At 40.3% G+C, this 18,659-nt stretch overlaps 1 protein-coding gene across 3 annotated transcripts in view; it reads right to left on the bottom strand.

Annotated features, from left to right (window-relative positions):
- Nucleotides 1–16,448, bottom strand: part of pou2af2 (POU class 2 homeobox associating factor 2) — a 30,083-nt gene extending 13,635 nt beyond the window's left edge. Inside the window, exons 1-2 of one of the 3 annotated variants that reach the window (XM_033632156.2) lie at nt 16,341–16,448; nt 3,849–3,949 (exon numbers count right to left, since the gene is read on the bottom strand). In XM_033632156.2, the coding sequence (XP_033488047.2) occupies nt 3,849–3,949; nt 16,341–16,344 (105 nt within the window). In that variant the 5' untranslated portion in view covers nt 16,345–16,448. Of the gene's footprint in view, nt 1–3,848; nt 3,950–5,927; nt 6,142–16,340 lie in introns of those variants that run through there. The other 2 variants (XM_033632155.2, XM_078167525.1) reach the window with 2 other exon arrangements.
- Between the last annotated feature and the right edge of the window lie 2,211 nt (nt 16,449–18,659).

Here is an 18,659-nt window from a genome sequence, read left to right as displayed (position 1 = left end):
TAATTTTGTACCTACAAGAGAAAAACTGTAAAATGAACCAAACCAACACCAGTACAACAGTCAGAGAGTTTGTTATCAGCATTTCGAGGATTAACAAAAGCAGAAGCTGGAGCCTCCTGAGCTGCTGTTATTGTCTCATCTGTGCACTCGCTGACCCCTGACAGAGACACTTGCTGCCTCCACATGTTGTAGGTCAGGTCTGGACAATGTGTCTTATTCATGTTGCTGTTAGTACTCATAACTTTGCAAATGTAGACATTTTAAAGTCCCATGAAAAGACCACAACCGGTAATGTGTTAGCTTGCCCATCAATATTTTCTGAAATCTCATCTTGCAGCTCTCAGCCACAAGTCCACATAGCAAAGATGTGACTCTTTACAAAAAGCATCACATAAATGTAGTTTCTAATTTAAAATAAAGGCTCAATAATTTCCTGAAACAGCTGGATGCTAGTTTTTGGGAAAAGTTACCCAACCAGGTGCTTTCAACCATCAGCTGTGGATGAACACTTTTTGGGTGCTAGTGAGTGATTGAGGCACCAGGACACTGTATGAAGGGTTGAGTCAAATAAATTACAGTGTGTGTTCATGATACTGAACTTGTCACTCAGTCACTGTGGATCACCAATGTTCATTTACAGGCCCTAAAAAACAATTTTCTCATTCAGCTTTTACTATGAGTGACGAGTTCCTACCTTTTAGACCCCTTTAGGGCCGACGTCACACTGACGTCAGTTTGTTAGCTGGAGGCAAAACATGACACCACAGGGCTGTAGGCTACACAGGAGTCTTAAAATGCGTTTGTCTTGTTGTGTTACTGGGAGCCAGAATAGAAGGAGTCATGGCTCAAAACCAGCCGCCACTGCCCGTCAACAAAAACAAAGATGGTTAAATGTGAAAAGACCAAAGACTGTATAAAAATATGGATGTAGTCACCATGACGTCACCATTGGTTTCTGAATAGCGGGTTTGAAGCTCAAAGTAGGTGGCTCTGGCTGTCACCATCTTGGCAGTGCCTGACTCCGCCCAACTCCCGACCAATCAAAAATGGGCAAAGCGGCGGGCCAAATGAAGCCTGGTTGCTTAAACACGCCCATCTCGCTCGAAGCTGCTAAGTTAGCTAAGGCTAACAAGCTACGCTTCTTTGGCTAGCCCTGTGGTGTTGGCTGCTCCCGCTCATGCTCCCGCTTGGTGCCAGCTCCCTCACGAAACAAAATATCCAAAAGGCACAGACACAGCTAAGAGGTCAGGTCCAATGACTTGTGAGTTAGCTGAGACGACGCCTAGCAGACAGCCAGCAACTAGTTAGCCACGGGTGATGGCATCACCTGTCACTCAAAGTGGCCACGCCCTCAATTATGCACAACTTTAAGCCTTAATAAAATTTAAACGGATGAGTTATAAAAAATTCACCCCCTGTAGAGTTGTCATGAAAGGGGAAATTAGCTATAGAGACAAAAAACGTTTTTTGTACCAGGTTGTAAACATGTTTATTTCTGCTGTAAAGTTGAGCACTTCAGCATGGGGGTCTGTGGGGATTGACTCGGTTTTGGAGCCAACCTCAAGTGGCCATTCAACAAACTGCAGTTTTTGGCACTTCACATTGGCTTCACTCGTCATCCCTGGAGGTTGCTGCTTGGATAAGACCAAAGGACTGGACGGAGGCCATCATCAAAAATGCTCACATGTGCAGCGCACACTTCATATCAGGTTAGGAAAAAGTATGTCCTGTTGTAGGGATGAATAACGTTATGTGTATTAAGGGTTATCATGTGAGTGACCTGACATGGTGCGTTGAAATTCAGTCTGACGCTCTACACTAAAATGAGAGCCCCGTTGGTCGAAGAAACAATTACGATCCATGTAACAATAGTAAATTGAAACGCCGTCCTAGACAGTGTTGAGCAGTAACGCGTCACAGTGATAATAGTACTTTTTCCAATAATGAGTAGTGTAACTAATTACTAATAAGATTTCAGTTATAATATTACAATTACCCCAAAACTCTATACCTAGTTAAGACGTTACTGCTGACTTGAAATACAACAGTCACATCAGCGGAGTCATTTTCATAGTCGTCGTGCTGCGCAGGGACATCACAAAGCAGCAAGCTAGTTTTGAAGGTGGAAACCCTTTCTTGAGCAGCTGGAAATATTCCCCTTACTTTGATTTTGCTGGGAGGAAAGATGACAAGAGGTAGTCGTACTCCAACTCTTTCCTCTGCAAAAAAAACCTACTACAACCAACAGCACAGCAACATGAAGCTCCAGGAAATACACTGCACCAAAGGTGAGACTGAGCCCTGCACTGGCTAAACAACCAAAACTGGATTTTAATCGTGGACAGCTGCTGCTGCTGCAAAGAAGTGATGAAGCTTGTTGCTGGATGTGTGGTGGATGAAATGTTGCGCCACGAGTGACTCTCCATCTTTCAGGCAGATCTTTGGGAAAGTAACTGCCAAAGGCAACAGAAAACAGTAGACTATGATAATTTGCAAGCTGTCTAGCCTGAGCTACACTTACCAGCGATTACCCTGACATTAACACAGAGGCGCACATCTGAATTTTGGGGAAATATGCAACTACCAGTTTTGAGGGGTGTAATGGAAAAGTAATGTAACAAGTAGTGTACAGTTACTGTTGACAGGGAGTAAAAAGTAAAGTAATACCTACCTAAAGTAATACTTTTGAAAAGAGTAATGATTACTGAGTAATAATTACATTTTTTGAGTAACAAGCCCAACACTGATCCTAGAACGTCCAAACCGGACACAGGACCAAGCACATCATATTTTTAAGCATTGGTCCCCTGAGAAAGTGAAGTGCAGGTATTGGCCAATTTGGGATGAGAACACGCTGATGGAGCAGCTCCAGACTCCATACTTGGTGACATCACAAGTTTGAGACTTCTCTGGTCTTTGAGAGAGTGTAGCTCATACTCACAAATACTGGTTCAACTTAGAGGCCATGGAACTAACATACTGGGAGTGTTCTCGTAATAAAAGTCAGAGCTGAAAGTGTTGCATGTTTACCCTTTCTTTTTTATCTAATGGTTTCTTCTCTCCTGTCTCTCACACTGTCAGCTCATTACGTGAGTCATTGGCGGCCTGCATATCTGCAGAGTGGACATGCCGATGCTGAGCAGAAAACAAACAGTAAACGCTGCTCTGTGAAGCCTTTTGACAGGCGGTTTGTGGAAAGTGAAAAGCCAGTCTTGCTTGTGCATGCAGACGTCTAAAAGCAGAGCCTGATTTCTCTGACTGCGTGTGAGAGTGTGTGTTGGCGTGTGTTTCTGAGACAATAGCAGGCTTGTGTGCGGCCTGTAAAACTGCCGAGGACAATGTCGGCTGGCAGGTGTGCGTGGACCACACTTTGCATAGGCAGCCTCCTTCACTGGCCTTCTTTCTGTGTCTCTGTGCTACCTGTCCACCTCAATCTTCCCACCCCGCCCCCGCCTCCACCTCGGGGGAGTTTTTGGGAGATCATGGCCGTCACCGTTGCGAGCATTGTGTTCAGTGTTCTTTTGTGAGGTCAGGATGGGACTGGGCGCTTTGTGTCTCTCTCTACACTCATCGTGCTCAGCTATTTACAGATTGGCTTTGGGAGCGCTCGAGGGGAGCAGAGACAGTGGGGGAGGGAGGTACAGGTGGTCAATGGATCAACCATGGATCGTTAGTCCACAAAACAAGCCAAAATGTAAACAAGGAGAGGAGATTTTTAAAAGGCGACCTCTTAATTGTGTCACCATCAGAATGTCAACTGTGGCTGTGCTGTTTGGTTTGGGAGAAAAATGAAGTGGGGAGAGACAGGACGGGACAAAGCAGAGCGGTTTAGAGGAGATTGTGCTTACGCTGTATCTGGGCCCATTTGTCTGTCGGGATCGCTTCTCCGCCAGCAGGTCTTTGACTGTGTGCTTGACTCGAACGCCTTGGTACACTCTTTTAGAATATTCTAGACGGAGCAGAAAAAACAGTTTGAGAATCCACACTTGACACAAACCCAGAGACAGTTTGACCCGCAGCCGGCAGCACAACTTCATACAAATTTTCATCCATCCCCACAAATGTGTGTTCATTTGAATGTTTCACAGTTTTATTCATATAGGCGAACGACTCTTTGGGATCGGTGTGTAAATGTCATGGAAATTGCCTCTGGTTTGGTCGATGCAAATGGACTGCCAAAAAGAGGCAATTTACAACAAACACTTGCTGAAACCTCACAGTGAGGGACGAGTGGAGTGATTTGGATGACTCAAAAAAATATATTACACAGAGCTTAATAAGAATTCTACATGTATGCATTTTAGGAGCAACTCATTTGCTGTTACATTCAAATCTCTAATGTGTGCTGGAGTGATTTGGGGGCATTCCTGGCGAGCATAAACCCAATGAAAATGCAAACTTTATTATGCAAACGGAAACTGCATGCAAAAAACTTTATGTAAAAGATCCCAGCTTTTTGAATGGATATTTTAGATAAGCCCTGACTTTGCTCGACCACTGACATTCTTGAAAATATGAGATGGTCTTTGGATCAGGTCGAAATATTTGTATTTTTTTTTGTGCACTTTGCAAAAACTAAACATTGTGTTTCAAAATTTGAATCCCAACTGTTAGCATACAATAACATGCAAGTGCTTGATATGAAAAGCATCTTTCAAATATCAAACACTGATTTATATGAATTGTTTGGAGAAATGCATCACCTCACATCGTCATGTTCCTGCTGATACATTCCTTCACTCTTAAATATGAGTCATGGGGTTAATGGATAACACTTGGTGTAAAGTCTTCCAGCACAAAAAACTCATGTTTGTCACATTTACTCTGCTGACAGCTTATTTTACGACATTTTTTGAGTAGCATGGAATGAAAATAATTAAGTTAAAATATCCTAAATAAATAATTTGACCACTAAACATCACAGCTTCTGGATAAATATTAAGTTGGTTCAACTTAATAAAGCTTTTCCAGGTCAAAGCAAATTATGTTGGTTTGTCAGATTATAAAAGACTCATAGAATTTACTCTATAATGCTGCAATTGGAATTACTTAAAAAGATGCATACAAATTGTCACCTTAATTTTCTTTAGGTGAATCAGTAAATCATTTTTGAAAGTGTACATCACTGCTATTAAATCAACTTGCTTCTCAAAGGTAAACTATTGATTAAATACGCACACATCATAGATAGAATAGAATGAAAAATAAAACTTTGCAGTACAAAGTTAGAGGAGGGCAGATACAAAGCGTGCCATTTACTGGGACTAAAGTAACAATATAGAAAGTATAAAATCTAATATATAGCAAATATAAATCTAAATATATCTCTTGGCAATGTGCAAAATTTGAGTAACAGCTCACCGTAAGATTCAACATATAAAAACTTGTGAACAGTACGAATTATCTTTTCAAGGAGGCTTCACTAAATTTGACGACATGTATATTTCCCTAAAACACCCTTCTTTTGTTTAATTATGTTTGTTTACCGCTTTAATCTTTTTATTTTTATAAATTTGTCTCAAATGCAAAACACCCCATGCTCTGTGTTTTCTTTTAAATGGTAAAAGCCTGACAAAATGGCTCACTCCATAAGAGTACCAAACTTAAGTTGACTGTAACTGTTGCTATCAAGTAAAACCAAATAACAGAAATAATGTCAAAGGTGCACACAGTGAGGTGCAAACAATATATCCGATATTTAAAGGCAAGCAAGTGTCACAATACGTGGTACACTGTCACACAGAAAAACAAAAAAGATTGTAGTAAATTTCTGTCCATGCATTCTCCATGAAAAGAATAAAAAGCTGATGTTTAGCTGATTTTAAAAAGTAATTTTCTCCCAGCAAATATCTTGGTTAGAGCATTTAAAACAAAAGTACTGACAGCAGGAGCAGCTGTCAGCCTGGATATGAATGAGTGTATCTTACCTGTGTCCATGATGCTGTTCAGCACTCTGACACACACACATACACGCACACACACACACAGACAGAGGCCTCTCTGTTCTCCCTCAGCTGTATTTGCCTACAGTAGCTGAATCCCGGTGTGCAGCACCATACTGAGTGGCGTGCCACGATGGGAGCTTTAACTACGCTGTGAGGAGGGCAGGGACACATGGAACATGCCACCTCACACTGCAGGCAGAGGAGGCAGCTTTTCAAAATGACCTTTATCTATTTGTTTAAATGCAAATGTTTGGTAGGGACGTTTTTTAGACTATTTGCATCTGCAGTCAAGATTAGGGGTAGGAAGCATCAGGGGCATGGAGGAGAGACTGGGAGGCTGCGTGTCAGATTCTGTTTTTGTTTCAGGTTGAGCATTTTAGCAAGCAGGAACATCTCAGAGTGCACCAAAGCATTTTGTGTGTGCAGGGTGAGTGTTGGCATCCCTGGTTGATAACAGACTCTGAGACTTCCTGCCAAGAAATTAACCTTTTTCTAAAAATGTGAGACATTTTTGCATAAAAGGACCTTATTATGCAATTTTCTACTCAAATTTATGTGCTGAAATTTGTATAAAAGACTTTGAGCAAACTAAAAACAAATGAGTCAACTCAACCTTGTGTTTAAACGAGAGGGGAGAATAGCTGGAGGCACGCTGCACCACACAACACGCGGCTGGCTTCATAACGAATCTCCCATCTGACTCTTTAATTGTGTCCTGGCTGAACCTCGCTGTGTTTTTTTACCTTTCGATTGCGACACTGGCAGTTCGTTGAGGTGCGAATAGTGTCAATGAACATTTACATGAGCTCCCCAAGCTGTGATGCTGACGAGATAAAGACTGAACCTGGTTACATTTTGTCACGGGTGATTTCATAACGAAGGTGAGATAAACTAGCTAAACATTAATGTGGCACAATTTATGCCTGCTTGGATTTGCATGCAGATCAGTGTAATGTTTCAAACAGGGATCCAAACACTTGAAATGTGATGATGCAAGCTCAGCTCACTCCCACTTAGACACCTGCAAATGTCACATGGCGGTCACCTTATCAACCTTGTGCAGAAACACTGTCATCCTGCTCTATAGTGAGCACATTCAGCTTCACAGATGTTATAATATATATTTTTGGCCAGGGGTGTTTGTAGAATTTGAAGATATTTGGGGCTTCTTGGTGGATCGTCCCTGTGGATTGTTTTTTTAATGAACAGCCTTCTATTTTGATGCTTTTTAAAATGCATTCTGGCATCTGTTAGTAGTTGTTAGTAATTAGTACTGAGTCGAAACAGAACACTTTGCAGCTGCTACTTTATCCTCCTGAGACCTTTTGTTTGATATGCATTTTTAATTTCTCCTAACTATGTGGGATTAGTAGGACCCAATAAGTATGAAAGACTCAACATTGTCAGCACTAGCTATGTTTCCATCCAAAAGTGATTCGAATCATTGGGAAATGCGCATTAAAAGAAATACGAATCTGTGTTTCCATTAAATGTACGGACTTTGGTGAAAACTACAAACTCGCGTGAGTTTTCCGCAGAACCGGAAACAAAACAAGTCTCGCATTCTTCTTCTTCTACGTTTTCTGGCGGTTGGCAACCAGCTTGTAAATGCATTACCGCCTTCCCGACCCGGAGTGTGGACATCACCATGGAGAGAGGTGCGCTACGTCAGACTTAATTCGAACATAACTGTTTCCATCCCCCGTTTTGCGAATCAACATGTTTTCGAATCAACCAAAACCCGGCTAAAGCGAGCATATTTTAGTTTGTGCAAATCAGGGGATTTTAATTCGAATTTTGGCGTTTCCATCATAATTTTCCGATGCGATACTTCTAGATGCGCATCTAAACAGGCTGATGGAAACATGGCTAATGATTAAGTCCCAGACAAGACAATAACAAAGTCTCAACGTCCTAAAAAAAGTACTTCCTAATTAACGAGCTCGGTCTCACTCTGAAGTTGTCGAAATCTGGCACTTGGGCAGTGACTTGTGCATCAGAAACCATTGAAAAAAGGCGTCCTTTAACGTCGGCAGGACACACGGCTGGTTGCTGTTATAGTTTAATGGTGCCTGCTGGCGTCAGGTGGGAAACGCGGTGGGACAATGACGAAAGTTAAGGCGGCGAAAGTCTGAGTGAGGTGGGCGGGTCCAACAAACACGACTTTCACCCAAGAGAGCGGTGTTCGCATCCTGTAAGTTTCTAAAACCAAACCTTGTTCTTTTTTCCTAAACCAAACCACGTGTTTTCATTGTTGAAGAAAAAATAAACGTCACCTCGCAGCATTGTACCAATGTAGTGCATTTATTTCCTGTAAAAACAGAAGTATATTTTGAAAACAGATAATGAATGTAACAGGTAGAACTTGACACAGTGTCCCAGAATGTCAACAACCAACACACGCAGGGTACCTTTCACGTCTTATCTGGACATGGAAAGTCCATGACCAAATGTCGGATGAGGTCGGAGTGAGAATGTGTAAATTAACAGCGTCTTATCTTGTTTCTGTTCCTAAAACTGGTCAAATTTGTTGCTGTATCAAACTATTAATCCTAAATTAACAAGTTTCAACCATAACATGTGATCAGGTTTTGGACCTTGTCCACTTTCGTGTTGTGATTGGCTGCAGACTGACTTGGCAGAGATGGCTGCCATCTTGTTTTTTCATGGATTAGTGTATTGTGCTCTTACTACCACTAGGTGGCACAAAAAAGTGTCCACGAACGAGAACAACAGATCAGAGTTAAGTCGAATAAAGTATAAAGGTGCAGTAAACCCAAAATGTTTTTGCTCTACTACATTTATTTGTCTGTTTTAGTTGCTTTGAACAAAATATAATTAACTAATAATAAACAATGTATTATTAAAGATGAAAGTACCCAGCAGCATATATATAAAGCCTTTAATGTTAAAGTGATCACCAGTGTGCTCTCTTTTGCACGCTTTAATAAAATGTGCTGCTTAAACGACACAGAGGACTCAAAACTTTGGTTTTTGAGCAATGACGTCGTTATTTTTGGAGGGCTCTAATGCAGAAACAGCCTGACAGATAATTAGATTGGGGGCTTTTTGTTTTTATTGATAGACCTACTCTTATTTTTAAAATATATGTGCAGCAACAGAAAGAGACAGGAAGTGGCGAGATATTCTGAGTTGAATGTGCAGAAAACACACTGAGAAAAAGGAACTCTTCTGTCAGTTTTGTGGTGGCTGCCACGCTCACTGGTAGATAATAATGAGCAAACATTAATAAAGCCAGCTTATACAAGTCTTTGACTCAGGACGCAGAGCACTTAAAAAGTCTTTTGTTGTGTGGATAAAAGAGTCCAGGGATATGAACCTTCAGCAACTGTGAGAGACATGGAGCTGCTTCAGTGTTTCCATTTATGACCATGAATATAGTGCCTCCATATGGTCAGTTGGGGTTTTACTGTACAGGAAGTACCATGGGCATCCAGCATGGAGTTTTTTTTATTTTTTATTTTATCTTGCACCTGGCTGAGTCCAGGACAATAAAACAATATGGTTTCAATACAAAGGTAAGGCATGCAAATTAAAGAATTTTAAAGCCTGAATCTCAACATATGCAAAATTAAATCTATCATTGCTCATATTTATGGTTTATTTAGGTGACATAAGTATTTGATATCACTCTTGAGTGCTTCACCTGTCGTCACCGTTGGTCTTTTGTGTCAACGCAGTGCAGACTTAAAGGAACATTTCCTCCTTTATTTCCTTGTGTGTCATAATGTGTACCATGCAGTGTTTTCTCTGTGTGCAGCCTGATTTAACTCCATCAGTAGCCGCTGCAGAAACTACAAGCAAGTTTACTAAATTCCGTTTAGTTTCTCTCGACACGATGCACATTTATTTTTATGCATTCGGATTTTCATAACCATTTTAGTACTGTTGTGTTCCCATTGATAAAACATAAGTGTTCTCCTGCACAGAGCCTGTCCCACTCTGCCTACATGTACCAGCATGCATTGTGTGTTTGCTTCACAAAGGCAAACTCTGAAAACCTGCCAAGTTTGAGAATGGGCGTCTTTCCCTGGCTGTTGGCATGAATGTCTACTTCTGTGTGCAGCCGCAAAGATTCAGGTGAAACAATGGACATTGTCATGCAGTTAGCAGCAAACATCCCCTCAGCAAATGTAATGTTTTTAAATTACTAACCACACACAGGCACATGCCCAGAGTCCAGCAGTGATATTCATGCAAAACAAATTACATGATTGGCATCACTGGCAAATATTAGCTTGCCAACATACTCAACTTAGATAGCGGTAATGGTAAACATTATGGCTGCAACACTGTCATCGTGAATGTGTCATCATGCGGATGTTAGCATGCTAATGTTTTTAGCACAAGCCTATGGCGTTTTACATTGTATAAATTAGCCTAGCTGCTAAAGGAGATCTCCTCTGCTCATATAAAACCAGAAACAACAGCAACATTTAACAAAGGTAACCTTACAAACAACAAATTTAGACCAAAGCAAGTGTACCTTCCAAGAAAGAAAGGCTCAAATTGAAGCTTATCAACTTGGGAAGTTTTCTATGTACAAGTGAAGCAGTGATATTAAAAACAAAGTGATGAAAAATATTAATTTTTTGGGGGGATACTGTGTGTGATTTTTTTTTTAAATAAAATGGCAGCAAGCCCCAGAATCTTATTTTGCAACTTTCCCCTTTGTGTCAGGATACTCCTCACCAAATTTCATACTTGTATGACCATTTATGCCATCGTAGTGCCATAATATTTGCATCCCAAAAAAGGGGCTCTTGACCCCGAGACCAAACGGCCCTGAGCTGGGGCCTGTATCACGAAGCAGGATTAATGTCTTAGAGAGGTAACTTCAGGGTTAACCCTGGGTTTTCGGTGTCACAAAGCCAGTTCAGTTCTTATCGGGGTAGATCACCATGGTAACTCACTCTGAACGGCTATCCTGCTCTGGAGCAGGGTAAGTTCAGGGTTGAATCTGATCCTATAAAAAGCACCACCCACTGGCCAATCAGCTGTTCGGAAAAAATGACTCCGCTGACAGAAATGCAGCCCAGTCATGATGGGAAGTTTAATTAATTTGATTGATTTTGATTTGAAAGTTTATTTTGAACATTAAAAAAAAAAGAAAGCAACAACAACAGACAATGAAAAGATTGTTCACAAAGGAGTGGACAGAAGTCGAAATCTCATCCCACCCCTTCATAAGAAAGAAACTGATAATTTGCGGACACTTAATAGCACCATTAATTAGTGCCAACATTTTGTTTTGTTGGAGGAAATGATCCCTGTTAAAGATAATGGGCCTGGACGCTCAGTGACGCTCAGTGACGCTGCGCTCTCTCATGATTGTGATTGGTCCGCTGCGTGCGCGTTCACGGCTTTTGATAAAGCAACCCTAGGTTGAGTTACCGAGTTGATATCCAGCGTCGTGATACCGATTATCCTGATTGCCATTGTTAGGGTTAGTCAACCCAGTAACCCAGGAAAGGTTGATCTCGCTTCGTGATACAGGCCCCTGGTGGTGCTCGTTATAAACTTGTGATGGCCCAAGGTTCAGGCTGACAGGAAGTAATAATGTAAAAAAAGGTTAGGGGTTAAAAAAAGGTAGCAGAAAACATCACAAGGCCTGGATCTGGCTCCCGGCTCCATTACAGTTCATAAGGTCTTATACTACACATGCTTTCCCCACAAATACAACATGCTAACGTTATTAGCACAAGCCTATGGCATTTTACATTGTATAAATTAGCCTAGTGACGAGTGGAGATTTCCTCTGCTCATATGAAGCCAGGATAAATCACACACAAGACTTAAAATGCTATTTTTGTGGAGGCTTTACTGTCTTCACAATTTATTGTTTCTTATCTGTGAAATTAAAGTAAATCAGTTTTGTTTCCACTGAGGGAAATGGTTTCAGCTTACAGAGACAGACAGGAGGTCTGCGTCGCTCTGACGTGTAGTTACATTTCAGGGGAGGTGCACGTCAGGCTACAGCGTAGGGTACGCCGATTTGACGCAGAAGTATAAATCCCACTTTTAAGAGGCCGTTTACACGTACATGGTGATTTTGATAAACGGAGACATCTTCCTTCGTTTGTGCCGTTCGTTTATACGCAAACGGAGATTTCTCCTCTGAAAACGAGTCTTTCTAAAAACTCCGGCCAGAGTGGAGATTTTGGAAAACTCCGGTTGCGCGTTTGCCTGTAAACTGAGATAAACGGAGATAAACGGAGTTATAGGCAGCCAACGTCACAGTATGCGCCGGAATTTGCACCTGTGTCAAAAGTGCGACCTATGTTGCTATGGTGACAATGGATGCATGGAAGGCTTGAGCTTCTCGTTACACTGCCACCTACAGGTTTGGCATGCTCTTGTGTATATATACACGGGTAAACGGCCTCATAGAGCCTGCCAGAGCTGCTACTGTAGACATATTCAAAGCTCTCAGTCTTGCTATAATGTGAAAGAATACACAGAGCAGATGTTTGTTGTGTGTGTGTGTATATTGAGAAGTCATATTGTTTCACTGACCAAACACCATGTGATGCTGTAAAGATGTGACTGACACTGCTGTCAGCGCATAATTAAAGTGTTTCACACAAAAGGCTAAGTGTCACGCTGTGAGTTTTATTGGCTCAATCACAAAAGCATCACATGCATTAACATTTTAAGTTAGAAATAAATAAATTATAATGTGATTAACTTATAAAGCAGAAATGATGCTGGTCATTCTCTAGTTCCAGTGTGAAGATTTGCTGTGTTTCTAATTGTTGCTCAGGCAGGATAAACAATTTGGTCTTTTTAAACTCATGAGCAGGGTTTTGCTTTTTAAACAGTTTATCTTAGTTTGATGAAAAGTATTAGTGTATCCAGCTGTCTCAGATGCAGGTGTGTTGAAAAATATCACTTGAGTCATTGAACAGGAACTCCCACACACTGCTCCTGCTCAGCTTCACAATTTATTAGTGCCACTAACATGTCAGTCCTCCTGGCCCGTCAGCAAGAGTGTTCATCACCATTATTTCCAACACTGAGAGGCTGTTTACACGTTGCCGGCTATTTTCATAAACGCTTTCAAAAAGATCTTTGTTTACACTTACCCGTGTATATATACACAAGAGCATGCCAAACCTGTAGGTGGCAGTGTAACGAGAAGCTCAAGCCTTCCATGCATCCATTGTCACCATAGCAACATAGGTCGCACTTTTGACACAGGCGCAAATTCCAGCGCATACTGTGCTGTCGGCTGCCTATAACTCCATTTATCTCCGTTTATCTCCGTTTATCTCAGTTTACATGCAAACGCACAACCGGAGTTTTCCAAAATCTCCACTCTGGCCGGAGTTTTTAGAAAGACTCGTTTTCAGAGGAGAAATCTCTGTTTGCGTGTAAACGAAGGGCACAAACGAAGGAAGATGTCTCCGTTTACCAAAATCACTGTGTACGTGTAAACGGCCTCTGAGCTTAAATAGAAACTGCCCCGCCTATTTCTCAAGTGTGCACAGGTGTGAGGGAATTAATCAGCTGTGGGTGTGTTTCTCAATAATTGATAACAGCCTGTGCACCACATATCAGAAACACACCCACAGCTGATTAACTCCCTCACACCTGTAGCCAGTAAAGTGCTCTCTGTTTGGAGCCGAAGACAAATGACAATATTAAACACAATCAACTTACAAATAGTTATTTTAAGGGACTTAAGTAGCAGCAAATCAGAGATCAGTAACATTGTGATAGTGTTTGGCAAAGCACTTATAATATCTTAAGTAATTTTAAAACACGCTGGATGATAGAAAGATGAACATCTGAAGGAGACTACAAACCTTGAAATTCTTAAAGGGATGGGAACAACTAGGCCTCAGTGAAATATGGGAATGGAATAAAACTGTTGAGGTGGATTAAGCCTATAAAGGTGGATGGATGGATCTGATTTGGCCCAGATGAGACCACATTACAGAATAAAGAATCATTTACCATATATTTATATCAATATTTCCATTAATTACTATTACAACTATTGTAACTATTGATATTATTGTTTATCTGCTTTAACTTTTATGCTATCACCTGTTTTTGCCCACTTGTTTTGACCTCTGTGCTCCGATTTAATGCACATTTGCATGCGTTTGCCTATTTTATGTATTAAATCACTTGTGTGGATGTGTATGGGTGTGTGTGTATATATTGTATATGTGTATATTAGATAATATGCCAATGGTGAGTCTGGTTTGGGGGCCAGAGGGAGGTTTAGCTATAACTTTGTGACCCTCAGATATGTATGTGTGCACCACGGTGTGTGTTTTATGTTATGGATATTACAACAACAACAACAAAAAAGATTCATTAATCATTGCAGAAAAATAATTGTTGCAGTCGTAGATATTTAACTTGTAGAAAAGACTCCATATACATATCCAAATCTTGAAGGTACATAAAAATTAACCTGCACATGTGACTAATTGCAAACTCACAGCCGCTCCTAGATGGCTTCTGAAACTATTTTCCTGATGATGGTCTTGTCACAGAAACATATGGAAGCGATTCGTGACCAGTATTTAAATTAAAATGCATTTGCAGAAATGCTTTTTCATTTTAAGAATGTGGCTGCATTATTTGACTCATAAATAAAATTAATCATCAGTCATCCTATTTGCATTTTAATTTTCTTCTTCAAGACTGCTCATTCTTTCACTTAATTAAAATGAAAAAGAAAAAGATATTTGAGATTTAAATTTCAAAAGATGCCCCAGCAAATAGATACCAAAATTCAATTTGAAATGTAAAATTTGAAAATTAAAATGCATTTGCACAAATGCTTTTTCATTTTAAGAACATGGCTGCATTATTTGACTCATAAATAAAATTAATCATCAATCATCCTATTTGCATTTTAATTTTCTTCTTCAAGACTGCTCATTCTTTCACGTAATTAAAATGAAAAAGAAAAAGATATTTGAGATTTAATTTTCAAAATATGCCCCAGCAAATAGATACCAAAATTCAATTTGAAATATAAAATTTGAAAATTAAAATGCATTTACAGAAATGCTTTTTCATTTTAAGAATGTGGCTGCATTGCAGCAGCATTAAATCATTACTTTTGCAAGTTAGACAGAGTGCAGGAGTCTTTTCTACAAGTTTTATTTTTACCGTCCCTCCTACGCAGCCGTTTGATAGTTAACTGAAATTTGACAAATTGACAATGTTGTTAAGACAAGCTTTTTCCAACTACGTCTTTTAGCCAGAGTTAAAACATTTTTAGGCCATCATGACCTTGAAAAAGCTATTCATGCTTTTATTAGTTCTAAACTCGACTACTGCAATGCACTGTATATTGGCGTCTCCCAGTCTTTATTACTACCTCCACTGGCTCCCAGTTCGTTTTAGAATTGATTTTAAACTTTTAATGTTTGTTTTTAAAGCTCTTAATGGCCTCACCCCATCTTATTTATCTGAGATGCTCACTGTCCGTGAGCGTGGCAGGGCTCTGAGGTCCTCTAACCAACTCTTGTTGGAAGAGCCCTACAAATACAAACACTGGTGTGACCGAGCTTTTTCTGTTGCCGCAGCCAGGCTCTGGAATAAACTCTCCACTGACATACGTCTTGCCTCTGACCTGAGCCTCTTCAAATCTAAACTTAAAACTTATTTATTTAGGATGACTTTCAATACTCAGTAATGTGGTGACACTCCTATTTTATTTTATTTTATTTTATTTTATTGTTTTATTCTTTTATTAGTTGTTTTTTATTCATGAATCTGTTGTGTGTTGTGTTTTTAATTGTTTTTTAATCTCTTGTTAAGCACTTTGATTCATCTGTGGTCATTGTATATAAATAAAGTACATTACATCACAAAGTACATTCATAGAGTTGTGAAGTATTCCTTTGTCTTGAGCCATAGACATGTAAAAGCCAACAAAACAGAACCTGAATTTTAATGTTTTCATTTCGTTTCTTTTATTTACGAGGACAGCACTCATTAATCAACACTTCAGTAAATGTGCCAGTGTTAGCCAGCTGGCTAATTTTCAACTGCAGTCCTTTTGCGAGATGTTTTGACACCAATAAAAGGGTAAAATTCACAGGAGAAAGACAGCGTTACCTGAAACTGATAGGTGCATGCAAAGCAACAAGCAACCACAGAGCATCAGTTACAATAACACATCAACAACAAACAGCATGTTAGCAACATGAAGCACTAACACACAGATTAGCATCACATTCATACATGCAGAGCAGCAATAGACAGTAAACAAAGATAAAATGCAATAGTCATTATGTATAATATACATGCAGTTACAGGTTAGCAATATGGTCATGTGCACTAACACTTGAGCCATGCGACAGGAAGTTAGCCATGCAACAGATAGGCCTATTGCATACATACCCATGCAGAGCTGGCTGCCTGGCAACGGGCGAGGAAGTAAAGCAAGTTAGCAGCATGTCAGCCAGATATAACAACAACAGCAGTTGTTTTGTCCTGGTTAGAGATGAAAACAGGCTGTCAGAACATTTGTCAAATAGAGAGAGACTTAACTACAACATATTACAGGGAGAGGAAGCTCATGATGCAGCATATAGCTTCTTAAAGAACTTCTCAGCTGTCAAACATAAACTTGCTTTACTTATTTTAATACAGGCTTATAATTGTGCAGCTTTATTGTGTTGTGAGAAATAAATATATTACAGATTAGATCACATCAGACTATTTTTTTGCAGTTAATGAAGCAGATCTTCAGTTAGATTTTACAATGGGGAAAATGGAGGGGATTTTCACAGGACTAGATGCAGCAGGGGCGTCAGCTCTTTCCATCCACCGCACTGTTCAGTGTTTCCTATTCAACAGGGCACCTTTGAGTCAGGCTCGTGTTTGCAGAGAATTTTGAGAGCTGACTTCCTTATCAACAGTGGAATTGTGGCTCCCTGTACTTTTGTCGTGTGTGCTGACTGCTGCGTGGAGTTTTTATCAGTTAATGACTCACAGATAAGAGGGATGTACAGGTCTCCTCTGCAACGGACATCTGCCACAGACGAGGCTGGAAACCATCCAGCTGTGCCCGTGCTGTCTCATTAAGCCAGTGAAGTTTCGACCCTCCAGCTCTTACACTATGTCTCTACGCTGTCAATATAACACAACAGTGATTCTTCCATCAGAGCTTTTCCATTTGATGTTGTAAACAAGGCTCAGTTTTCTCTGCCAGCCTCTTCCTGGGAAATTCCTCTGAACAGAAAGTGATTTATCTCCTGTTTACAGTTTATTACACAAGCACAATGTCAGGCTGTGTTGTAGGCAGTGGATGGAAAATATGGTGAGTCAAAATGCCAAAAATATTGTGCCACAAAGAGGCTCACCAGCCTAGGTTTTACTGAATGAATGTGAATTTACATGGGCATGCTTTAATCCTCTATGGTGCCGTGTTGCCTCAAGTTGACATACCCATATTTGTCTGTTTACACTCACACAATACATCCTCAATTATGACTGTCTTGAGGCCATGTTTTCCCTTTTTAGGGGCCTTCCTCACATGGTTCAGCTCCATCAACTCTCTCCACAAAAATGGTCTGAAACCGTCTTTTTCTGTCTACATCGTAGGCAACTGGACTTGCTTGGGTTTCTCAAAGACGTTCCACCTCTCATCCAAGAGGCTTCTCTATTTCTCATGTGGCCTCAGTGACTCTGTTACGGGCCTGCGTCTGTGCACCAGTCCATTAGAAGTGAACCTCAAGTGATCAGCAAGTCACAGACACAGCTTAGCAATACATTTGACAGCGCTGTACGCGGGACGACCAAACACCTAATTGTCGATGCCTCACATCTATTACACTCAAGAGTTTGACCTGCTGCCATCTGGGCATCAATTTGAAGTCCCAAGAAGCAGTTGAAACATATATAAGAAGTCCTTTATTCCCTCTGTCTTACAGGACATGAACACAGAATGAATCATGGAACACTACTGTTTTATAAGATGTGCTCTCTTTTACTATTCATGTAACTCTTTGCTCCTACCTGCCTATCTGCATGATTGTATCATATATATATTGTCAAACTGTATGTTTTTAATGGTGTATTGTGTCTGCATGAACCTTTGATGTTTTGTGAGAAGACAAAGACAAATTTCCACTGAGTTGGACAATAAAGTGTCTCGTTAATCTCTCTATCTTTCTATCTATCTGAAAACATGTAAATGCAAAACAAATATCAAACACTGAATTATAACTCACTGTCTTGATTTAAAGAGGGTTATGATAGTTTGGGTTTATAAACTGTTTATGTAAAGTTTGCTGAAATATGCTTACACTCTTAACACATTCATTCGTATGGGCTGTTCCTCAGTGGTACAGTGTTGTCTGCCATTTTTCCTTTTTGAATATTTTCCACAAATATTGTATAGTCTTACAGCTGCTGTGAAACTGCGCCTACTTGGGGCAACAAAAAGTGTATCTTGGGTGCATCAGTACAACGGACAACCAAGTGAGGATGGCAGAGGAGATACATGCACACCAATACAGCTGAGCTGGACAGACACAGAAAGTCAAAATGTCAGTTTAATCAGAACATCTGTGCACAAAAAGAAGGTGCTCAAAGGGCAAAAAATAAAAACAGCAGCAGACAGTTTCAGTCCCTGACTATCATCAGAGCTACTGACATGAGTGCTTCACAGAACAGATAGAGACACAGACAGATTCCTACCGGGTGTGATGAATC

This window comes from Epinephelus lanceolatus, chromosome 4, assembly GCF_041903045.1.
Source record: "Epinephelus lanceolatus isolate andai-2023 chromosome 4, ASM4190304v1, whole genome shotgun sequence".
NCBI lineage: Eukaryota > Metazoa > Chordata > Actinopteri > Perciformes > Serranidae > Epinephelus > Epinephelus lanceolatus.
Note: the sequence above shows the minus strand (reverse complement) of the source record. Positions and strands in the feature narration are given on the sequence as shown.